General features: G+C 45.4%; 1 protein-coding gene across 2 annotated transcripts; it reads right to left on the bottom strand.

Moving 5' to 3' along the window:
- Window positions 1-363: 363 nt before the first annotated feature.
- Window positions 364-22,907, bottom strand: LOC129671741 (protein CutA homolog). 2 transcript variants are annotated; one of them, XM_055600894.1, is made up of 6 exons: window positions 22,729-22,907; window positions 9,320-9,465; window positions 5,265-5,324; window positions 3,713-3,758; window positions 3,340-3,389; window positions 364-1,137 (listed from the first exon to the last, which is right to left on the bottom strand). In XM_055600894.1, exons 1-6 carry the CDS (start codon window positions 22,768-22,770, stop codon window positions 1,035-1,037), a joined length of 447 nt encoding a protein of 148 aa, XP_055456869.1. In that variant the 5' UTR covers window positions 22,771-22,907; the 3' UTR covers window positions 364-1,034. The 2 variants fall into 2 exon arrangements, with proteins under 2 accessions (XP_055456869.1, XP_055456868.1); XM_055600893.1 differs by lacking the exon at window positions 22,729-22,907 and adding an exon at window positions 18,208-18,337.
- Between the last annotated feature and the right edge of the window lie 95 nt (window positions 22,908-23,002).

A 23,002-nucleotide genomic window follows, 5' to 3' on the forward strand; every position in this document is an offset into this window, starting at 1 on the left:
GAAGAGACCAGGACCCTGTAGCTGCCTGCGTCCCAACTACCTGCAGTTCCTCCCATTGTGTCATGGAAGGGACCTGGTTCAAACCATGGCTAGACTGCATGATTCCATATACCTCCCTGTACGGAATTCCACGAGGTGCAGTTTTCCTTGATAATGCCTAAAACGGGGAAGAATCACAACAAACTTCTGACAGCTTCACTTGGGATGTGGGTGTGGCTGCATTCCTCAAGAAGTCCAGGGGTTCCTCTGTCAGCCCCAGAAGCTTAGGACAGCAAATCTGAAAAATGCAGGCCGGGCAGGTTCCTAGAACCTGTCTCCAGGGTCTTCACATGTGTCATATTAAGTCTAGTAAAAAGTCAAGACTTATTCTCAATGCATGAGGTTGTATTGAAGCCCTAATATTCCCCCTCATCCGCACAGGTCCAAGGAGCCCCTTCCCAGCTTCACCCCTGCAAGATTCAAGAGCCACAAAGGCCTCTTTAACAACGAGAAGCCATTCTGCTGACCCCTGAAGTCCTACCACTAAGATTTGATTCATCATTTTGAATAGAGCACATGTCAGGTTTTTGTTTTTTTGGTCTTTTGGGTTTTTTGTTTTGTTTTGGTTTGGTTTTGTTTTTTGTTTTTTGTTTTTTGTTTTTTTTTCAGAAGAAATTTATCTCACATACATCTAGGTGAGCAAGGTCATCCGCCCCCATGAGAAGCAGAGGCACTTATGGTAGGCCCCGTGCCTGAAGATGACAAACCTCACCCTCAATGCTGCCTCCCTTCAGTCCCTCATCCTCACCCTCACACCCTCTGACCACCTTCAAACACAGCACTTAGCACCATGTTCTTGTTGGTTCTTGCATGCCTGCTCGGCCCTCAGTTCCAGCCTGGAAAGTCTCAGCCCTTCATTCAGCCTGCACAGGTCAGCCGGTGCCTCTGTGCTGTTGGGACCAGTCTACGGGAAGCAGGAGGAGCCCTGCTTTTTCCCAGAGCAGGGTCAAGAAAGGCCAGAGCCAGCCAGCGGCCTGCACGGTAAGTTTCTCTATTTAGTTTTTCTTCATGGCCTTCTCAAGCCACTGTACATAGCGAGCATCAGCCTGGTCCATGGGGACACTGAAGACCTCTGGAATTTCAAAAGGATGAGCCAACCTTTGGAAAGAAAGCAGAGCTCTAGTGAGTGACTATGACAGGATCAACCTATATGATAAAACCAACCCGCAGGCTCTCTGGAGGGCCCCTACAGTCTGCTGCGGCTCACTGCTCATGACCCAGCCTGCCTGAGCCTGTTTCTCAACCAACAGGTGCGGAGTTGGATCAGGTGCTTTTAGAGTCTTAGAGATATGCATTCAAATTCTGTGTCTGCCTGTATTAACTCTGTGTCTACGGACTAGTCAGTTTCTCAGAATGTCTCTACAAAAGGGGATAAAAACATACCTTTCTGACTGGATTGCCAAGGACTAGCTAAAACAGGGTGTCCAAAGCACTCAGCTAGTGGCCAGTATTGCACATACTCATATTCTCTATTCTTCATCACCCTCCAGACACATCGCTGTGTCTTCCTGCCCCTTCTCCAAAGCCTCTATATTCCTTCCTGCCTAGAAAGTCCTCCCTGCCCAGAGTGATCAACAAGATCCCCCCTCAGCCAAACAATCGCTGAGTTTCCCTTGGAGCCCTTACTGACGAGCCTGGCTCAGGCATCTGCCCTCTGTTTCATTCGCCCGGCACTCAGTGCACAATGCCGGTTCTCTTCACATCAGTCTCTCACGTGTCGGATGGGGTAATAAATATTTTCTTATATTCTGATCAACTTAGAGGCACTGGAAAGTTCTCGTGAGATAATACATTTAGCTAATCATAGTATGTATATAAGCACTGTACATTTTCAGCAAGTAGGATTGTTTCATTCAGAACCTGAAGGTTATCAATTTGATGAGCATATTTCATGGACACAAAGGCCATAATCTTTATATATATATAAACAGATATACAGAATTCAAAGAATCTAGCAGTAATATGAACTGTTGAAATACTTCATAGATATAATCATATATTCTAATATGTATAACAATCTGGTAGTTTGATATCCATCTTATAGATAGACAAATGAAGCAAAAAGTATACTAACAGTTTATTAGCACTACGGCACAACTATGGAGTAGGAAGCCATACTTCAACATGAGAAGCAGAACTCTGGAGTTCTCTCCTAACCCGAAGCTGTCTCTCACAGGTTACTGTTTTGGTTCAACCAAGGTGTCTCATTCCCTCACTTCTGCCTAGGTGGTAACAAAAGAGCTTTTCTTCTCTGTAGCTGAGACTCAGCTCCCCACCATATGGCCACAAAATCCTAGTCTCTCTAAGATGTGAAGGCAATGAATTTTATCATTCAGATCATAGGTCTGTAGCCCAGGCTACACATTTCAGTCAACCTGGGGTGCTACTTAAGAGTAATGTACTCTATCCCCACACCAGACAAACCAAGTCAGAATCCATGAGGCAGGGCTTATATTGGACATTTGGAACATGTCTCCAAGTGATTTAACACACAGCTAGCACTGAGGCCACTGGTTATACCCGTGTTCAAGTGTGAACATGGATAGCAATCACTTTGGAGCTTATTAGAATGCAGTTCCATTCAGAAGGTCTGAAATGACATAGATCCCGTCTCCAATACTGGGGATGGAAGGGAACAGCTTTTTTGTTTTCAGTGAGAAAGTCATTTACAAGCAGAATTTCTAAATCCTGAAATCTTAAATTTGTCATTTTAAACTTAAAGCTGTCCCTAGCAGCTATCTCATTAAGCCACAATTTGAAAAAGATAAACAATGCCATTTTCTCATTAATTTCTTGGTTTTAAAAAAATATACTACTCTTCATTAAAAAACACAGTATTTGGGTTATTAATATATAATGGTTTTATTGCTCTTAAGTTAGCTTTAAAAAAACCGTTTTTCAAAATCCTTAGCACTTATGACTGAAAAAGTTAACGTTCATAGACTCCAGCAAAATCTTGGAGACGTCAGAAGTCAAGAGACCCCACTGTGTGAAGCACTCACCTCACACTCACACACTGCCTTACCACAGTCCTAAAAGGGCAAGAAATTACCCCCCTGATGCTTTGGAGAGTCCAGATAATCCTTTTCAAGTATGAAGAGGCCCTGAGACCAGCGTTGTGAAGCCACCAGTGTGAACTATCTCATTCTATTCTCCGCTGCCCAGATGGAAACTGAGACAACGAGAAGGACAAGGAGGCTTCTGGGGGTCAGTGACTGAACCCTAGTCCTCCCACTTCCCAGGTTCCTTCGCTCAGTGCCTAGAACATCCTGGCCTGGGCCTATGGGAACTGAGCCTTACCTCATATAGGTGAACAGCCTGGAGACCATGGAAGTCTTTGTCTTTACTAGCTGTGATGAGAAGAAAATTAAATCAGCAGTTTGGGACTTGAACTATAGCTCTACCCTGCATCCTTTTAGCCACTTAGCAATCCTCCAAGATCACCAGGCTAGGTCACGAGCTTGCTAGTGAGCCTCAGACACCTTAGGTAGGAAAGAACCTCAGTCAGCTGACTGGTGGTAATCTTTTTTCCTCTGTGGGAATGGGACTTAAGGCCTCCTGCCCGTAAGAAGTCATCCATGGGTTATATCCCAAGCCTCGCTGCTAATTTCTAAGGGTCTGAAAAAAGTCCGACATCACTCATTAAAGCCTCCTCTGCCCCATCCTCACTTACCAACAAGATCTCAGTGGCTTCTTCTATTTCTCCCTTCCAAAAGTACCTGAAGAGAACAAAATCAAAGTGTAATGGTCACAAAAGGAACCTATCAAACCCGTTCCAAACTATTGGCCAGGGTCCTTACAGCCTTTCCCAAACCCATTGTGCTGGCTAGTTTATATCAACTTGACACAAGCTAGAGTCATCAGAGAGGCGGAAGCCTCGACTAAACAAAAACGTCTTCATAAGATTGGGCTGTGGGCCAGCCTATAGAGCATTTTCATAATTAGTGATTGATGGGGAGGGCCCGGCCCATTGTGGTGCTGGTGGTGCCAGGCTCCATAAGAAGACAGGCTGAAGTCAAGATGGTGGTGGTACACACCTTTTATCCCAGCACTCAGGAGGCAGACTCAGGCAGATCTCTTGGAGTTTGAGACCAGCCTGGTCTACAGAACAAGTTCCAGGATAGCCAGGGCTACACAGAGAAACCCTGTCTCAAAAGAAAGCAGGCTAAGCAAGTCATGTGAAGCTAGCCAGTAAGCAGCACCCCTCATGGACTCTGCATCGGCTCCTGCCTCCAGGTTCCTGCTCTGTTTGAGTTCCTGTCCTGACTTCCTTGACAATGATCTGGACGTTTAAGCCAAAAAACCCTTTTCTCCCCAACTTGCCTTTTGTGTTTCATCGGAGCAACAGAAACCCTAAGATACCCATACAAATAAGTCTAGAGTTAACAAAGGCCCAACAGGTCAGTTTGTCCACCCATTTTAACAAATGCATTTAGTAGCTGTCAGCACATTCCTGATTGGTTTACCATCTCTTGAAGACAGCTACCTAACTTAAGATTTCACATAAGGTCTCTTAGCTTCCTTCCTTCCTTTTCTTCTTCCCCCCATTTGCCCTTCCCTTCACTCCTTCTCTCCTCTTCCTTTTCTCTGTTTGCTTAGAAAGCAAACCCAAGACCTTGTGCATGTTGGGCAAGCAAGCACTCTACCACTGAGCTGCATAATAAAAGCTTCTTGAGCAGCAGTCCTCAACCTTCCTAATGCTGTGGCCCTTTAATACAGCTCCTCATGTTCCGGTGACTCCCAAACATAAAATCATTCTGTTGCTACTTCATAACTGTAACTTTGCTACTGTTACGAATTGTAAAATAAATATCTGCTTTGCCGCACCCTCAAAGGGGTCAAAGGGTTGAGAAGCCCTGCTCTGGAGACTATTTTAAAGATTCAGAAGCCTGGGCCTCACCCTCAGAAAGACTAATTCAACAGACTAGGCTGAACCTCAGGGGTCAAAATTAAAGCCAAGTTAAGGAGCCATGTTCAAGATGGTGTGAGCAATTGGGCAAATTACATGACTTTTCCCTCCTTTCTCTATATAGCTTTTTTTTTTTTTTTTTTTTGCTTTCCATGGTTGACATACACTGATTAACCCATGACTGCAAGTCAACTGTGAAGTGTTGGTTAAATGCCTTTGAAATACTCTCTGACAGTTCATCATTTGTTCCATGCTCTTTCAATCATCCAGGACCTAACCTTAACAACTCCCCTCCACTGGCCATCGCAAAACTCACAGTAAAGAATTCTTAGGCAAGATGTTCACAGAGGCAGCCATCTTCTTATCCAGGATGGCCCTAGAGCAAAGAGAAGGAGGTGATCACCGGAGCAAGCCCAAAGTCTCCAGAGAAGAGATGGGAATCACCCTAAATATCTGAGTCTACGAGAGCAATCACTTAGGGTGTCCCTCCTCCTCTGTGCTTTAGATATGCACTGAGAAGTATGTTGGAAACTTAATCCTGAAAGTCTTACGTTAATAAAGCTATAGGTGAGGACCTTGGTAAGTCTTGACTTAGGCAATTCTAGGAGTGCCACCGAGACTGAACAGCAGCAGAGCTAACAGCATGCAATATGTACACTATGCTTAAGCTGAGCCCAGCAAAGCCATGGAGCGAGGCTGTGTAAGGCCTGTGGCCTGCCCACTACCCTAGCATAGTCAGGAAGAGGGGCACAGAACCAAGGAATTTACCCTGAGCCCTCAGAATTAAAACGCTGAAGGTGTCAACTTATAGGGTGCCCTGGCTAGCTCTATGCCAATCTGACACAAGCTGTAGTCACCTGAGAGGAAGAACACTCTATTGAGAAATGCCTCCGTAAAATGGGACGTGAGCAAGCCTAGAGAGCATCTTCTTAATTAGTGACTGATGGGGGAGGGCCCAGACCATTGTGGGTGGGGCCAACCCTGGGCTGGTGATCTTGGGTTCTATAAGAAGGCAGGCTGAGCAAGCCATGGGGAGCAAGCCAGTAAGCAGCACCCTTCCATGGCCTCTACATCAGCTCCTGCCTCCAGGTTCCTGCCATGTTTGAGTTCCTGTCCTGACTTCCCTTGATGATAAACAGTGATGTGGAAGTGTAAGCCAAGTAAACCCTTTCCTCCCCAACTTGCTTTTTTGGTCATGGTGTCTCATCACAGCAATAGAAACCCCAAGACACACGGGCTATTCCTTACTTCTTGCTTATTTGTGCCTTTGGAAATAGGAATGTCTGTTCTATGCCTGCCTCACCATTGTACTTTAGAAGCAGTTAACTTGTTTGATTTCACAAGCTAGTGAAGTCAGTTTGGTATCAGGTATGCTTTGAGTCTCACCTAGATCTGATTCAAATGAGAGCCTGGACTTTGGACTTTTTAAGTGGTGTTGTAGCTTGTTAAACTTTAGCCCTGTGGAGACGGAAGAACCATGTTTTACAAGGAAAGTTGTGAATGCTGGTGGCCAACGGCAGAATTCTCTGATTTGAGTGTGCCCCCAGAATTCCTGTGCTGGGAATCTAATTCCATAAATCATGTTAATGAAATTAGAAAGACAGCTTTTACAGGGTGATTAGTGAAGGTATGAGGGTGGGGCCCTCATGATGGAGTTAGTGGCTTCATAAGGAAGAGAGAGGGGAATGAATCTCCATGCTTGCTCTCTACTGCTATGGCTGCCCCAGGCCCTGTTATAATACAGGGAGAAGCTCATGTCAGATACCAAGGAGCATGCTCTTGCACTTCCCAGCTCTACAGCTAGAAGGTGAAATAAATCTTTATTCATAAATCAATGACTTACTCTGGGCCATTTAGTTTCATCAACAGAACAGAAGACACCACCTTATCACATCCACCCTCAAGCCAGCAGATCCTGTGACCACATACAGAGCCTCTGAGGACACAGAGAAGTAGCTGAGAAGAAGTCAGTGGAAGGGTGGGCTCAGTGTGCGGGGTGGGGGGAAGGGCGGGGAGGTTGGGAATGACTGACTGACTGACACTGGGCCTACAGAAGACAGACCTAGGCTCTGCTTGTCTTTCCTGCCTGAAACACTCCTGTTCTCTCCACCTGACTAGATGAAAAACCAGTTTAGTCAGGCGGCTTCTAACCTTCTTCGCTACCAAGAGTTCCTTTCACAATGCTGCACCTAACTCTACACGCACCTGGCTAGCCTGTAGATCTCCGCGTGACCACAAAGAGCACACACCGCTAACTCCAGGCAGACACACACTATCCGGGGGTTGTTTGGCAAGCAGAGAGTCTTTTTCAAGGTGGGGTTTGTTTTTTTTTTTTTTTGCTGTTATGTCTGTTTTAAAGGTTCTCACCACAACCTCAAGTGCTTAGACCCAGGAAAAAAAAACCTTATCTGAGCCCTACTCAGGGGCCCTTCCTTTCCTCCGCTCTTCCAAGGAGAGAGCTGTTCTTCTCTCATTCCTTGAGCCCCGAGCTAAGAGTGTTCTACTTAAAGTTCCATATTAATATCCTTTCATCACCATCTACCATTGTGGTTGCTTTGGAAAATTACGATGTAAGACACATAAAACAGACCTGTTCAAGCAACCTCATCAATTCTTGCCCACTCCAACCACCAACTTTGATTTTTGGTTCCCAGCCATGGCATACAAACAAAAGAAAGAGAGCTACCCATCCACTGTTTGTCCCTCACAGTCTCTTACGAAGGTGAGCTTCCCTGCCAATGATCACGGCGACCTGTACTCGGGCAACAGATCACACAACCATGGAGATGTTTTATGCAAAAAAAAAAAAAAAAAAAAATCGCCGTTGTCCAAATAAAGGAGAGGAGGAGGATGAGAAGGAGGAAGAAGGAGGAGGAGGAAGAAGGAAGAGGAGAAGGAGGAATGGTTGGCTGGCTGAACTCCATCTCAGACAGAACAGGTGCACAAACACTGAAGACCATGAAGTCATGCCCACAAAGCTCAGCCCTCAGAAGCATCAGGAAGAAAAGCAGAGCCAGGCACATAGAGGTCACAGATAAAGTACATGATTTGGCCCTCCGGGTATTCACAAAAAGAGTGTTGACTTTTTTACAATATTTAACATCAGGGTATTTTATACTCACAAAAACACAGATTATCTGGATCCTCAATTCAAAATGGATGGCAGGCACCACAGTGCACATGTATCCAACTGAGCTGGGTGTCAGCTCCTGCCTATCTCCAAGCAGGTGCGTTTCAGGCAGGAAAGACAGGCAGAGCCTAGGTCTGTCTTCTGCAGGTCCAGGGTCAGTCATTCCTAACCCCCAGCACACTGAGCCCGCCCTTAGAGCGGCCTCCCCACGGCTGCTTCTCTGTGTCCTCAGAGGCTCTGTGTGTGGTCACAGGATCTGCTGGCTTGAGGGTGGATGTGATAAGGTGATACCGACCATTCTGTTGCTATAACTAAATGTCACAGTAGACACGGTATATGACGCCTGGGTCAGCGCACTCCCATTCTTCTTTTTCCCGGGGAGGACAAAGTTTTCCATCAACCATCAGCCTTCACTGTTTCACCCTAGGCCTAGACCAATTTACCAATATGTCTGCCTCTAGGCATTGTTACTGTGATCTTAATCAGCAAGATTCTTCTACTATAAAACAAGAAGAAAGGAGCAAGGTCCTACCAGCCCTCTTCAGAGATATGTTTATAGGCAGGTAAGACAGGGTTTTGTGTGCATTTATTGAGCATCTACTTTATTCCATTTTCTGGAGTGTGAGTTATATATGCTTCATATCATTTAATCTTCACTACAACATTGTGAGGTAGGTAGCATAATCCCACCTTACAATTCAGCATCTAAATCTACCTATCATGTTCAAGGTCCTGAGTTTGATCATCACTATCATGCAACTCCTGCCCCCCCCAAAGTCAAATAAATAAAAGTAGCACAGCCAACATTAAAACCATGGTGTAATTACAAACCCAGCGCTCCTACCAGATCACCACAGTCATTTCTAGAAAACTACCCAATATATGGGGCCGTCTCTGCCTTAATTTCTCAGCAAAGGGGCTGAGAAAAGGAGCCAGACTAGTGGTTGAAGATTTAAATTGTCCCCATGAAGGCTTTCACAGTTCTCTTAATGCCTCAAACAAGCCACCTCTCTATGGGTCTCACTTTCTTTTTCTACCTCATCAACTACTTAACATTCTGCATCGGGGAGTAGGATCAGCCCTGATCACTCTGAACAGGATCATCGAATGGGTCCCTTTCCCCATCCCAAGCAGATAGTATAGAGTTCATCACTGGACAGAAAAGGTTGTCAAAGAAAGACAAAGGCTGCAATGTGGCCTTTGAGAGCACCCTAGTAGCTTCCCTAGCCCCTGCACCATACCTGGCAATGTCTTTGGCAATTTGCTCATTGGGACAGTTGACAAAAACGATGGAGTAAGTACCAGAGACGTAGCTCCCAGTGAGGGAGGAGTGGAACTGGAGGCTAAGGGTCCTGAGCATAGGATACGTCAGCACAACTGTCAGGATCTACATGGCAGAAAAGAGAAACACAGGTCAATGACTCTTGGCTCCACCAGACTGAAATCACTGTCATCCCCACCCACGCTTTACGACTTAGAATATTCATGCCCCAGGGCTGGGAAGCTAGCTTAGTTGGTAAAGTGCTTGCCAAGTGGCTTGAGGACCTAAGGTAGATCCCCACAAGCCACAGAAAAAAGGTGGATTTGGTGGTCCCTGCTTATAATCTGAGCACTGAAGATGCAGGGACAGGCAGATCCCTGGGGCTCAGTGGCCAGCCAGCACCTACTCCACGTGCTCCGAACCAATGGCAGACACTAGTGCAAAAACAAGGGTAAGAGCACTGGAAGTTCCTTCTTCAATCCCCAGCACCCACACACTGGCTCACAACCATCTGTAACCCAAATTCCAGGGGATCTGACATCCCCTTCTAGCTTCCGAGGGTACCAGGCACAAGTGTGGTGTAAGCAAAACACCCACACATTTAATACACATTAAATAAATAAAGGACAAGATGGTGAATGATATGCTAAGCTTGACCTCTGGCACACATATGTGCAAAGTGCACCCCCCCCCACACACACAAATTTACTCACACCTACACAAAATGTTCATGCCCGTACATTTTCCTCTGCATTTTATAGCTAAAGGGAAAAAAATGGAGGATCACAAATCAATAAAGCAAAAAACTTTCTCAAAACTATAGCTTTAATTGTTGAAGCCAGAATTTGAACTCAAGTCCGGATGGTTTCAAATCCAGTTTCATTGCACAAAACTGTCACTGCAGGTAATTGTAGCTGCCACTCACTAAACAGCTAACATCCCCTGAAGACTGTGAGAATGATAGTCTTTCCTAACGTTTTAGTGAATAACTTCACTGGCATTTATTTATCTGCACCAGGTGCTCTGCCTACTTTAAGGCAAACATACCAGCTGTACAACTATGCAACACATGCTACTGGGACTGATGATTAGAAGGACCAAGAGGAAGCCTCGGAGGCCGAGACGAAACAGGCTTTCCTGCGGAACGTGTTTTCTGTATTGGTTGCTTTTCTCGTCATCCTAACGAGAAGCACACTCTGAGAGGCTGAGAACGGCGGCGGGCAAGAGGCAGGGACCAGACAGAGGCTGGCCAGACTCTAAGCCACAAGGCCCATTCCCAGCACCCGACTTCCTCCAGTTACCAGCCTCTACCTGAAAGCTTCATAAACTCCAAAGCCTCGCCATCAGCAGGGAAGCAAGTGTTCAAACACACGAGCCTACCCAGGACATTTCATGTTCAATCCAGAACACTCCTACTGGGCGTCCAGAGGCTCATGGCCATCTCAGAACGCAAACATACTCAGTCTATCTTGAGAACTCCTCATAGTCTTACAGTTCCAACCCTACTCAGAAGTTCAAAGTCGGGAGACTCAAGGCAATCTCCTAGCTGTGGGCCCTAATGCTGTGTAATCTAAATGCATACAATACTTGTAGTGTGAATACTCATTACCAAAGGGAAGAATAGGGGTTCAGCATGGAAAACTGAGCCCAAGCCTGACTGAACCCCAGCAGGGCAGACACAGATCCTGCAGGTGGGTGCCATGTGTCTGTGGACTTAGTTAGTCCTCCCCTCCAGCCCTGTCCAAGGCGGTATGTGAGCTTCACCACTGCCTACAGCTCTCCTCACGATATGCCCCGTATTTCCAGCATCCCCAAGTTTCTTGTGGTAAACCGAGGCTTCACCTGTAACAGCTTCATACTCAGCCCACTCCGGAGCCCCGTCTGTGAAATCTGACCCTCATCACGTGTTTCCTGGCCTCACAGCTTTGTGGAGCCTCCATGACCCTGTAGCTCTTGAACTTTACGTGCCTGTAAGACCATATCGTGAGCGTGAAGCCAAGTTTGGCTGCCAGCTCAGCTGCAACCTGTCCCACTTAGAGCACAGAGGCAGGTCTCTCTGTGTGTCTTGGAGATTAAACGTGGAAAGGCGGGTTTAACGCATGCCCTTAGCAACCTGTTCCCGCCAGGCACTCTAGAGGCACACTATGTTCAAGCCATCTCTTTTCAAGTGAATTTGCAATGGAGCTTTCCACAGACAGGGTCACGGACAGGGTCTGGCCCTTTGGGTTCGTTTCCTAATACCCCGGCATCTAAGTCCAGGTTTCTCCAAAGGCCCGAGCTATTTAACAAGTATAGCTGTGTCCTTCATGCCCACTCTGCCCTGAACTTCAGGCTAAATTAGCTGCTTCACTTCTCCCGGTGGAGTCCTTCTCTTAGGTGGGGTTTCTACTGCCATAACAAAAACATCATGACCAAAAAGGAACTTGGAGAGGAATTATTTGCTTATACTTCCATACTGCCGTTCATCATTAAAGGAAGTCAGTGGAGGAACTCACAACAGGGCAGCTCCTGGAGGCAGGAGTCGATGCAGAGGCCATGGAGGAGTGCTGCCTATTGGCTTTCTCTCCACGGCTTGCTTCCCATAACTTACTCAGCCTGCTTTCTTATAGAAACCAGGACCACCAACCCTAGGGGTGGCTCTACTCACAACGGGCTGGGCCCTCCCTCATTGATCGCTAATTGAGCAAATGTCCTACAGCTAGGTCTCATGGACCTTTCCTCAGCTGAGGCACCTTGCTCTCTGATGACTCCAGCTTGTGTCAAGTCGACCACAAAAGCAGCCAATAGAATCCTTGTTCCACTTAGAAACCTCAGAAGCACAATCCTTCACTCCCACACATACACAGCCATTCCAGCCTTCTGAACTCCCACCACAGCGACCCACAACTCCAAACTGTTTCAGATTCCTCCCACCAACCAATTCCAGAGACACAATAGGGGCAGGTTTATAGCACCAACAGCCCTACTTCTTAGCACCAATCTTCCATATCAGCTACTCTTGACACTGTTCTGCAGATGCCTGACATGAAGCAAATTAAGAGACCCTGCCTCAAATAATAAGTAGAGAGCAATAGTGGAAGATTCTCAACATTGACATGTGTGTGAACTTAAACAAACACATGAACACAAATATGTATGTATGTATGTATGTATGTATGTATGTATGTATGTATGTATACACACACACACACACACACACACACACACACACACACATACACACACCTCCTTAAAAAATCAGAAAATTGAGCCAGGAACACTCAGAGAGGCAAGAGGCAGGTGGATCTGTTGAGTTCGAGGTCAGCCTGGTCTACAAATCCAGGACAGCCAATGCTACACAGAGAAACCCTGTCTTGAAACAAACAAACAAAAATCAGAAAGTTTAAAACAAACAAAATAGTAGTCCATCGTGGTGAAGGCAACGTGTGGACGGTGGTTGTTCACATTTTGCCATACCAAGAAGCAGAGACTGGAGAAGCCAAATTATAAACATCGAGGCCCACCTCCAATGACCCGCTTCCTTCAAACAGTGCCACTAGCTGGACACCCAGTATTCAAACACACGAGCCTGCAGCAGACATCCAGATCATAATACCGCTTAAAGTGGATCTGAAATAACAAGTCACATATTGCGGGAAGGGCATCCACTAAGGCACTAACCAACTCCAAGGCTATGGAAGACCCTGTTTTACATGGCTCCTGTGTGGGTGGTTGGAAACAAGGCTGGCTAGAATTACAAGGAAAGGGTGAAGCTAGGTAGTTTGGCTTAGATTCAGGTTACAGGTACTTCGGAGGTTTGTAAGTAGGACAGTAACAATATGGCAAATCGGAGGAGAATGATGAGCAAGGGAGGGACAGAGACTGAGCAGGAAGAGTCCTGTTTAGAAGGTCACTTCACTGGCCCAGAAAAAGACCTCAAGATCCTGAGCAATGTGACAGCAACTGTGTGAGAAAACATCTGGGATGTCATTTTCTAATTAATAACAAGACACTTGAGAGGGAAAGAGCAGAAGTACCTTCCATTCCAGGGTCATCACAGAACCATTAAAAGGGACAGTGGGAACCTAGTCAGGCTGGGACCCAGCCAGGCTGAACCACAGCTGCCCTCCTGCCTCCCAGCCCAGGCTTACATTTTATTCTAGTGAACATCTGTCCTCCCTCCATCTCACACTGTTACATGAGTCCTGACTGTAGCTCCTGATGGGCCCTGAATAATAATTCCGTTATCATTTTCCTTTTTAAAAAATGTTTCATGTGTCTGTGTGTTTTGCTTGCATTTGTATCTGTGAGCCATATGCATGCCTGGTACCTGCAGAGGCCGGAAGATTCCCCTGGAACTGGAGTTACAGATGGTTGTGAATTATCATGTGGTTGCTGGGAATCAAACCCAGGTGATCTGCAAGAGCAGCCAGTTCTCTTGGCCACTGGGCCATCTCTCTGGCTGACTGTGCAATGTTTTTAATGTCCTTAGTTGGGGTTTAATGTTCTGGCTGAATTCTTCTTCCCGCCTTAGTACTTTCACTAGTGCCTCCACTTCAACACCATCTCCTACCCTTCTGAACTGACCCAGTAACCATGCAGCAAGAAAGAGCCAGCCTCTTGAAGGAAGCTGTCACTGTTCTTTCTTTAAAAAAAAAAAAAAAAAGATTGATTTATTATTTATATAGCATTCTGCCCTCATGTGTGCCTGAGCACCAGAAGAGCGCACCAGATCTTACTGTAGAGGGTTATGAGTCACTGTGTGGTTGCTGGGAATTGAACTCAGGACTTCTTAACCTCTGAGCCATCAGCTGGAGAGCCCATCACTATTGTTTCTTTAGTGAAAATTCACTTGGTTATAGGGAGAAGTTCAAAGGGCTAGGGCGGGGTGTGGCTCTTCACTCTTGCTGACAGCCTGTGGCTTCTGACTGGGTAAAAGTTACTTCCCCTTCTTCCATCAGCCTCAGCCTGGAGGGGCCTCGTGCTGCCTGATTCACAGTTGCCAGGGATAAGAAGAGAAGTGCCATCTGAAATCACTAACTCAATAAGGGAAGGGCTGTGCCTTATGACCACAGCCCTAGCTCAGCTCTTGGCGAGTGGCAGGCTCTCAAGAAATACCTGCAGGCTAGTGAGATGGGCTTGGCACTACGAGAGTGAGATGGTCGTGCCAAGATTAGCCAGCTCGGTGAAGTAGGGAAGGCTCGGGGGCCGCCCACTGTAAATGTTACTGGCCTGGCTGCAATAAATGTATGCGAAAGAACCATGTGTCCCTCAGTCTGACCATTAGACTAGCGAAACAAAGGACCCAATAAACTAGACTTCCCCTCCTCCCCAGGATGCTCATGCTAGAAGGCTGTACTTGACACCAGCCAGAGAGGGAACTTGCCTCCCAGAAACAGATTCCACATGCTGCTAACAGTTTGCTGGACCACCTGGTTGGACTCCAGACACTCCACCTGGACTCCAGACAATTGTGGGTCAGTGGTGGGCAAGTCACCTTGACCTGGGCAGCCTGGATGTGCAGCACCCTGGCTCCTTAAACCCTGCTTCATGAGGATAGACTTGGTGGTGATCGGTGGGTCTCTTCATCCCTCTTCCCAGTGTGGCTACACTGTGTCAATCTTGTTCTTCTGCTTTTCACTATTTGGCTGTTTCAACTGACATCTCGGTGTCAGCTGGGGCACAGATTGTGACCCTCCCCCACCCCAGTTCAAGTTCCCTAACATGAGGCTTAAGCACAACTGTAAGCAAAAGGAACACTTATCATGGGGAGGTTGACCCACAAACAAGGAGCAAGGATGCTGATGTTACTGGAAAGGAAAGCGGCACCTGCAGTCTGTTCCTCAGCTAAGCAGCGAGGAAGATCTGGGGCATTTCAGCCAGCAGGTAAATGCCTTGGAAGCATGAGGTGAGCTCACAGCCAAAATACTAAGAGGGAAGAGACCATCCAATGATACCTAAGACAGCCCTCAACCCAAGGTAACCAGAGACAGGGGTACAGAAATGCCAGGGGACTGAGCAGTATCTGGAGACAATTCTGACTCACAACTGGGAAGGAGATGCAATTGTCATCTAGTATGTATGGTTCAGAGTGGCTGTCACACTGAAATGCACTGTGGCTGTTACCGTCTGCCCCCATTGGACAGGAAGCCTTCATTCCTCTTCATTTCTGTACTGACAGCACCTTAGCACCCCACACTGTAAAAATTATTTGTGGACATTAACAAGGTATCATAAGCACGAAAGGTCAGTATGAACCCAATAATGGATGGTAGTGCAGAAAATGACTTCTATGAACTGAAGGGTGGGAAGTACCGCTTTCTCTGACAGAAACACTTACTCTAAGGGAAGGCAGCTATACTCGTAACCAGTGTTTGCTACTTTATGGGTTCTTCTTTCTTCCCCCCCTTGTTCACCCCTTTTCTTCCATCCTTTCAAACACCCTAACACTAGGAGAGAAAAAAATGATAGAGAAGAGAGGGGGTGACATTACTGTTAGACGACTTCCTGCTGATTAGGGGGGTGGAGCTCCTTGGAGCAAAATTTGATGTTGCCTGTCAGGATATCTAATCTCCTGTTGTCGTTTCTTCTTTACGCGGGACCACTTAACACACTAACTAACAGCCACCAACAACTCACCTACCGGGGGCTAGCATTTATACACCCTCTAAAGAGTCCCCAGAATTCCAAATGCCACACAATTGCAGAAACTATCTGCAGCTGGCAAAATCATGCCCTTGCCAGAGCATAAGGCAAATCATAGTCAGTGCTGCAAAGCAGCCCGTTACCCCCACTCCTGGGATTAAAGTGAAAACATTCTTATAACACTTACATGGGGTTTGTTGGTTGGTTTGGTTTGGTTTTATGAGACAGGGTTTCTCTGTGTAGCCTTGGCTATCCTGGACTCACTTTGTAGACAAGGCTGGACTTGAACTCACAGTGATCCACCTGCCTCTCCATTTCCTGAGAGTCACCACACCCAGCTAGTTCTGTGTTTTCTAAAAAAATCAAAATTCCAGAATTCTTACTATAGTACTACCACTGTCAATGCCATACCAAACACTTACTTTAATGGGAAAAAAATCTGAGTATAATTTGCGTGTTGTGTATGAACATTTGCATACATGTACAGATACACTTGTGCTTGTGAAGGCCAGGGTCAATGTTAGGTCCTCAGGTGCTCTTCACCTTTTCAAAAAATATATTGTTTGAAATTAAAATATAATTATGTCCTTCCCTCCTCTATTTCCTTCCTCCACCCCTCCCACCTTTCCCTCCTTTTCTTTGTCATTATTGCACACATATATAAATACATAAATAAATATGAATACAACCTGCTCCATCTATCTACTGTTGTGTGTGTGTGTTTATTTTTCAGGGTTGATTACTTGGTCTTGGACAACCAGTTAGGAAGCTCCTCTCCAGGGAAGACTGCTTCTCCTGCTCTCAGATCTCCTCAGTTGCCTGTAGTTCTTTGTCTAGGGTCATTTCATTTTTTGAGACAGGGTCTCTCAGTGACCCTAGAGCTCTCTGATTCGGCTAGGCTGGCTGGTCTATGAGCTCCAGGGGTCTACCTCTCCTGCAGTCTCCACCATCCCTAGTGCCGAGGGTACAGATGTGTGCTGCCGCGCCTGCTCTTCCTTACAGAGGCACTGGGGGTCTGAACGAGGCTCCCGGCAAGTTCCTTACTGGCTAGACCATCTCCCCAATGTTAAGTTTTAAAGAAATGTCTTCACATTATAAAGTTTTTATATTTTATATCTTTTGTATCTTTGCTATACACCTTTTCTAATTTCACATTTATATAAAATATTTTATGTAGCTATTCAGTTATTTCGTACTTGATCCAGCCATTCTCCCCTTTTTTCCCCTTCTTTCTTTCTATTTTTTCTTTTTTAGCCAGGGTTTTGCTATGGAGCTTCAAACTTGCAGGGATTCCATTGCCTCGGACTCCAGAGTGTTGGGAATACAGGATTGCCCCATCCTGCCAGGCTTTTTTGTCTCTGACCTAGAGTATTTACTGTGGCCTTTGAGAAGGTAGCTAGTGGTGCTGGAGAGATGGCTCAGTGGTTAAGAGCACTGTCTGATCTTCCATCAAGGACCTGGGTTCAATTCCCAGCACTAACATGACAGCTCACAACTATCTGTAATTCCAGGTCCAAAGGACCCAACACTTTCATACTAACGCACATAAAATAAAATTAAATAAGTTGAAAAAAAAAGAAGTTAGCCAGTGTCACAATTAAATTCATAACCAACCTAATTTGAAGGAATCTGTAAATACCTTGAGATCAATACAACTTTCAGCTTATACATTTTCCTGACTACATATCCAGAACTTAAAACAAACAAAAACCTCCAAAGAGATTTTACAGCAGTTCTCACAAATGAGGAAATGATGGCCAGAGAAGAAGGGCAATCACTCCAAGTGTGTGCACCAGGATCAGGCAGAGCCTTGGTCTTGGGACTCTCCCACAGTCCTGTCCTCACTACCCTTTGCAGCTATTCTGCTGTCCCTTCTAACACTAACTTTCCAAGATGTTTCAGAGATGAGAAAGCAGCCTGCAGAAAACAGTAGAAAAGCGTGATGGAAAGTGCACTAGGCAAAGATCTTATCTAAGGAGCTTAGGAGAAAATGCACCAGCAAGCCCTCTTCCCGTCACAGACACAGTCCTGTTTGTCCCCACAGGGCAGACATGAAAGGGTGCTGGTAACCCAGAAACGCTGGACAGCCTCTGGGACATTAAGTACTTCCAAGGATCTCAACTGTTCTCCAAGCCTGCCCAGACCTCAAAACTCCCAAGAGCAGAGAAATATTTTCTTCCCCCTCAGTCCCCAGGTAGGGGCTTCACAGTCAGGAGGACTCTGTGTAATAAATGGCGTACTCACCAGGAGACATGTAAGGACAAATGGCCGTAGGGAGCCTAGTGGAGGACACCGGGATTCCGCCCTGTCCATGCTGGGATTTTAGCACTAGGCAGTGACCGGGGACTACAGCCTTAGGTAGGCTGGTAGGCGGGAACTGAAGTCCTCCTCCACCCTCCTCCAACCCCACACACCTTTTTCCAGGACACTATCCAGCTCTGCCCCTCCCAGCTAGGCTGGCCAGAAGACAGCCAGCAGCCTAGGAAGGAAAGCATCTCCCCCACACAGAAACACTGGTTACACCTCTCCTGTGAGTTTACTCTTCAGAGCTACTACTCTTGCGGAAAAATAATTCTACTTTTTTCCTATTCAAATAAACAATAAAATCATAGAGGTATACAGATAAAAAGACATAAACCTTTCTCTAGGAAGCAAAGCCTTCGGAAACCACAGCACACAAAGTTGGAATGCACAGATAAAATCCTTCTGTCAACAGGCCAAAGCCACCCACAAAAACAAACAAGTGAAGCACTCATACACAGAACTGCTTCCCTAGCCGGAAGTGGTTTATTCCAGCACTCCAGAGGCAGAAGCAGGTGGATCGCTGTGAGTTCATGACCAGCCTGGTCTACAAAGCAAGTTTCTAATAACACAGGGAAATACTGTCTCAAACAAACAAGAACTGCTTCTCTGTCCCTCCCTCTGTCCCTCCCCACTTCCCTCCCTGTACCTTAACTTTTTCTCCTTACTTCTCTCCCCCAGTGAAGTAATTTCTTTTCCCAGGCCAGTTGCTCCTGGCAGCTTTTCCTAGAATTAAGTCCAGCGTTATTTTTTTTTCACCCGAAACAGGGTTTCTGTGTGTAACCCTGGCTGTCCTGGCCTCACTTTGTAGACCAGGCTACCCTCGAACTCACAGCCCCACTTGATTTTCAGTTTTTTTAGTTTAGCTTTTTCATGTGAAATATCCTAATTTGACAATTCCAGAGACAGGGAAAGAGACCCAGCATAAACTGGTTAATGGTTAAGGAACTGTTTTGTATCTAGATTATTCTTTTGGTAGTGTGTGTGTGCGTGTGTGTGTGTGTGTGTGTGCGCGCGCGCGTGCACATGCTTTAGTTCAACAAAATATACAATTAAACTGGGGAGTTTGCAGCAAAGAAATGACTCATTAGGTAAAGGTGTTTGCCACCAAACCTGATGAATTAAATTCAATCCCCAGAATCCAAATGATGGAAAGAGAATAAGTTGCCCTCTGACCTCCACACGTGTTGTGGCATGTATACATGCATTCTCCCCCCATCTCCCTCTCCTTCTCTCCCTCTTTCTTTCTCTCTCTCACACACAGAATAGTCAAACAATAATTTTAAAAAATAAACTGCTAAATTTTATTGTATTGTATACAATGCAACAGATTCTCAAACAAAAACGAGGGAATATGAAAAACAACGCAAAATTTGTTTCAGACTGAGGAGAAAACCACAACATTAACCAAATCTGGTCCATAAACCAGCTCATAGCCTGTTACCTGCTTACCTATTGACTGGCAAAGTCCTGACTTCCTAGGAAGAGTAATAATGACTATAATTAGTTAAATTGTTAGCTGCACACTCAGGCAAATTACTTAACCTGAGATGAGGGGAGTAAGGAAGGCTCATACTTCCTTCATAGATACTAAGAACAAAAGATTAATATTGAATAATTTACAAAACATATAACCATGCTAGAATTCCAAAAGCAATTATTCTTTTCAACAACCAGTGTCTACTTGTAACTGAAAAACTTAATTATCTGTAGAAAATACAATTAGAAAAAATAAGGCAGAAGGTCCCTAAAAAAACAGTAAACCTTTATAAGCTTAGTAAAATAAATGAGGACTCTACTATAGCTCTTCATGCCTATTGCATTAATGAAAACCTCTGATAATGACCATTGATCTCATTTCACTTGCTGAGACGTTATCTCTCAATATCTTTTCAGTAACTAAAGGTGTATGGGTGTGTGGCTGTTGAATGTAAGAATGATGAAAGTGGAGCTAGCGATGGTAAGAGGTGGATGACAGGAGAGAAACTGCCATTTGGGAGAAGCAACTTGTAGGTCCTTCTACTCTCTTCATATTCAGTTCAAAGATTAGAACCCTAAAGTTCAGTTGTGCATTTACAGTTTGGGCAGTATCTTGAGACATTCTTAGTCTCAGCACCATCACCTGAGATTACAAGCACTGCTTCTAAAGGCTTTTTATTCTCCATTAATTCTCCTACCTTGTCTTGCTTGTTCTTTTCTTCCTAATTCTTTTCTTTTTTGTTTTTTTGCTTTGTTTTGTTTTTGTGGTTGTTGTTTTGTTTTTTGAGACAGAGTTTCTCTGTGTAGCCCTGGCTGTCCTAGACTCATTTTGTAGACAAGGCTGGCCTCAAACCCATAGAGCTCTGCCTACCTCTGCCTCCCTGAGCGCTGGTATTACAGGTGTGTGCCATCAAGCCGGTTTCTTTATGAAATTCTGACAGTAGCAAACCCTGGGCAGGTGTCAGACTTCCCCTCGGAATCAGGTGCTGCATCCCTCTCCATTACCTACTTTGTTGTGTTTTCCTTGTCTTTGTTTTGTAAGCTCTTTTCTACATCTTTATAACTATACATAAATTCACTGCAATCTTTTTATGACATTTATTTATTGGTGTGTGTGTGTGTGTGTGTGTGTTTTAGTTCAACAAAATATACAATTAAACTGGGGAGTTTTTAGCCAGATAAGTGGCTCATTAGGTAAAAGTGTTTGCCACCAAGCCTGATGAATTAAGTTCAATCCCAGAACCCAAACAATGAAAAGACAGCAAGTTGCCCTCTGACCTCCACATGTGTTGTGGCATGTGGACATGCGTGTATGTATCTATGTGCCAGCAGTTCCACAATACAGTGTGGCATCAGAAGACAACTTGTGGGAGTCAGCTCTCTCCTTCCACCATAAGAAATGGAACTCAGGGCTGGGGAGATGGCTCAGAAGCTGAGAGCTCTGGTTGCTCTTCCATAGGTCCTGAGTTCCATTCCCAGTAACCACATGGTGGCTCACCTATCTATAATGAGATCTGGTGCCCTCTTCTGGCATGCAGGTGTACATGCAGGCAGAACATTGTATACATAATAAATCTTAAAAAAGAACAAAGAAATGGAACTCAGATCTTCAGTTTGACAGCAAACCCTTTACCTGCTGAGCCATCTCATAGGCACAGGATCCACGTCACTTGCAACCAGTGAGGGCTGAGGCTTGGCATATAAGGCACTCAATTTTCTTAGAATTATCTTTAATCTCTGGTTGTAGGGACTGGAGTTCTTGTCTATAGATATAGACCCTTGCTTGGATAACTATTTTCACTTTTCTTAATATTAATTTTAGCCAATCAGTTCTACATTCTTTTTAAACCTTATCAGCTCTAGAGAAACATGTGCAATCACTCACAACATACTCCTAAAGTTTCCAACAAGCTTTAAAAATAGCTGGCTATGTGTCTTTTTTTTTTTTTAATTTACAATTACTAAAAGTAGTGTGAGGCTGTTGTGTCGCTTAAGTGAGGTGTGTTTTCTTTGTCAATGCAGTGAGCAAAGTGGTCAAATGTCTTCTTGATGGAATAATTCCTGAATGCTTTGAAAATATTGTGTGTGATTCAAGGGCTACAGAAAACAGGCCTCTGAGCAGAAGGCAGGGGGGAGGGGGGGGCATAGGCTCGACATTCGGGTAAGCAAAGAAAGAGTATGAGTGACCGGGATTTTGTCCACAGTCACCAGCACCTTTGATTCAAAATTCGTCTCTGCCAATTAGCTTCTAGGCTTCAAGGGTACAATAATCATAAAGTAATCCTAAGAGAAGGCAATGGTTGTTGATACTTCTGAGTGTGCGTGGCATAAGACGGGAAAACAGTTTAAACCTTTTCCAAAAGACAAGCAGGATTAGGGTTTTGGAAAGTCACAGTTTTACTTTTGTGACCTGAGTCCCTGGCACGCACACACACACATCGATATCCCATCCTTAGTCTTTTCTAAACTATCTGGATTTTTGCCTCTTTCCCTAAAAGTACAGGAAGCTATGCTTTCCAAAAGACTGATCTCCTTGGCACTGAGAACCAAATGAAGTCCACAACTCTGACCAGATTTTCTAACTGCTTGAAATAGTTGGTTGTCAGGTAGCTTTTAATGGTTCTCCCTTCTCCAACAGTGTCGTATTTCACAGATGGCAGCGATTTTTAAACTTTTCTCTCTTTCTTTCAAGAAAACTTATGTGGATTACCCTTGACCACTGGTTTCCACCAGAACACCTCTACTTGGATTTGGCTTGCTTGCAAATGTCCTTCGGAGCCTGAGTCTAGCCCCTCTATGGCTGGCTCCTCCACTTCAAACACTAATGCAGTGCTCATCGTTACATCACGCACAGTATCTTTAAGATGCCGGAAACATTCTGCACAATGGCCCCAAATCAGGCTTCCTATTGGCTGACAGACGTCAAAACGGCACCCACGTCCAGGTTATTCACGCCTGTGTCCAGTTCAGTTCTTGGGAACTTACTTTCGACATGTATTCTTGCGGTGTACCTAGTTTGATAACCATCCGGGTTCACTCATCCCGGTTCCGCCACGAAGGCCTTTACCGGAGATCATGCACAAAGCCTCTTGATTCCTGGGCGCGCTCATTCTCACGGCTGCCCGGCAGCCGCAAATCCGACAAGTGCAGGTACTCGCAGCAAGGAGGCGTGAACCGCTCTGAGCGAAGATCTCGTTTCGCGAGACTTGACTTCAATACTGAGAGGCCACGCCCCCTCGGATCTCGCGAGACTCGGAGA

Source organism: Psammomys obesus, unplaced genomic scaffold (assembly GCF_907164565.1).
Source record: "Psammomys obesus unplaced genomic scaffold, mPsaObe1.curated_primary_1811, whole genome shotgun sequence".
Classification (NCBI taxonomy): Eukaryota; Metazoa; Chordata; class Mammalia; order Rodentia; family Muridae; genus Psammomys; species Psammomys obesus.

Bases quoted from the DNA above. Each gene is read 5' to 3' on its own strand.
- LOC129671741 (XM_055600893.1), bottom strand. From the start codon at position 18,276: ATGGACAGGGCGGAATCCCGGTGTCCTCCACTAGGCTCCCTACGGCCA. The intron at 3,390-3,712 runs GTAAGTGAGGAT...TTCTCATCACAG, and splicing joins AAGCCACTGAGATCTTGTTG to CTAGTAAAGACAAAGACTTC. The intron at 1,138-3,339 runs GTAAGGCTCAGT...TTCTTTCCAAAG, and splicing joins AGGCTGTTCACCTATATGAG to GTTGGCTCATCCTTTTGAAA.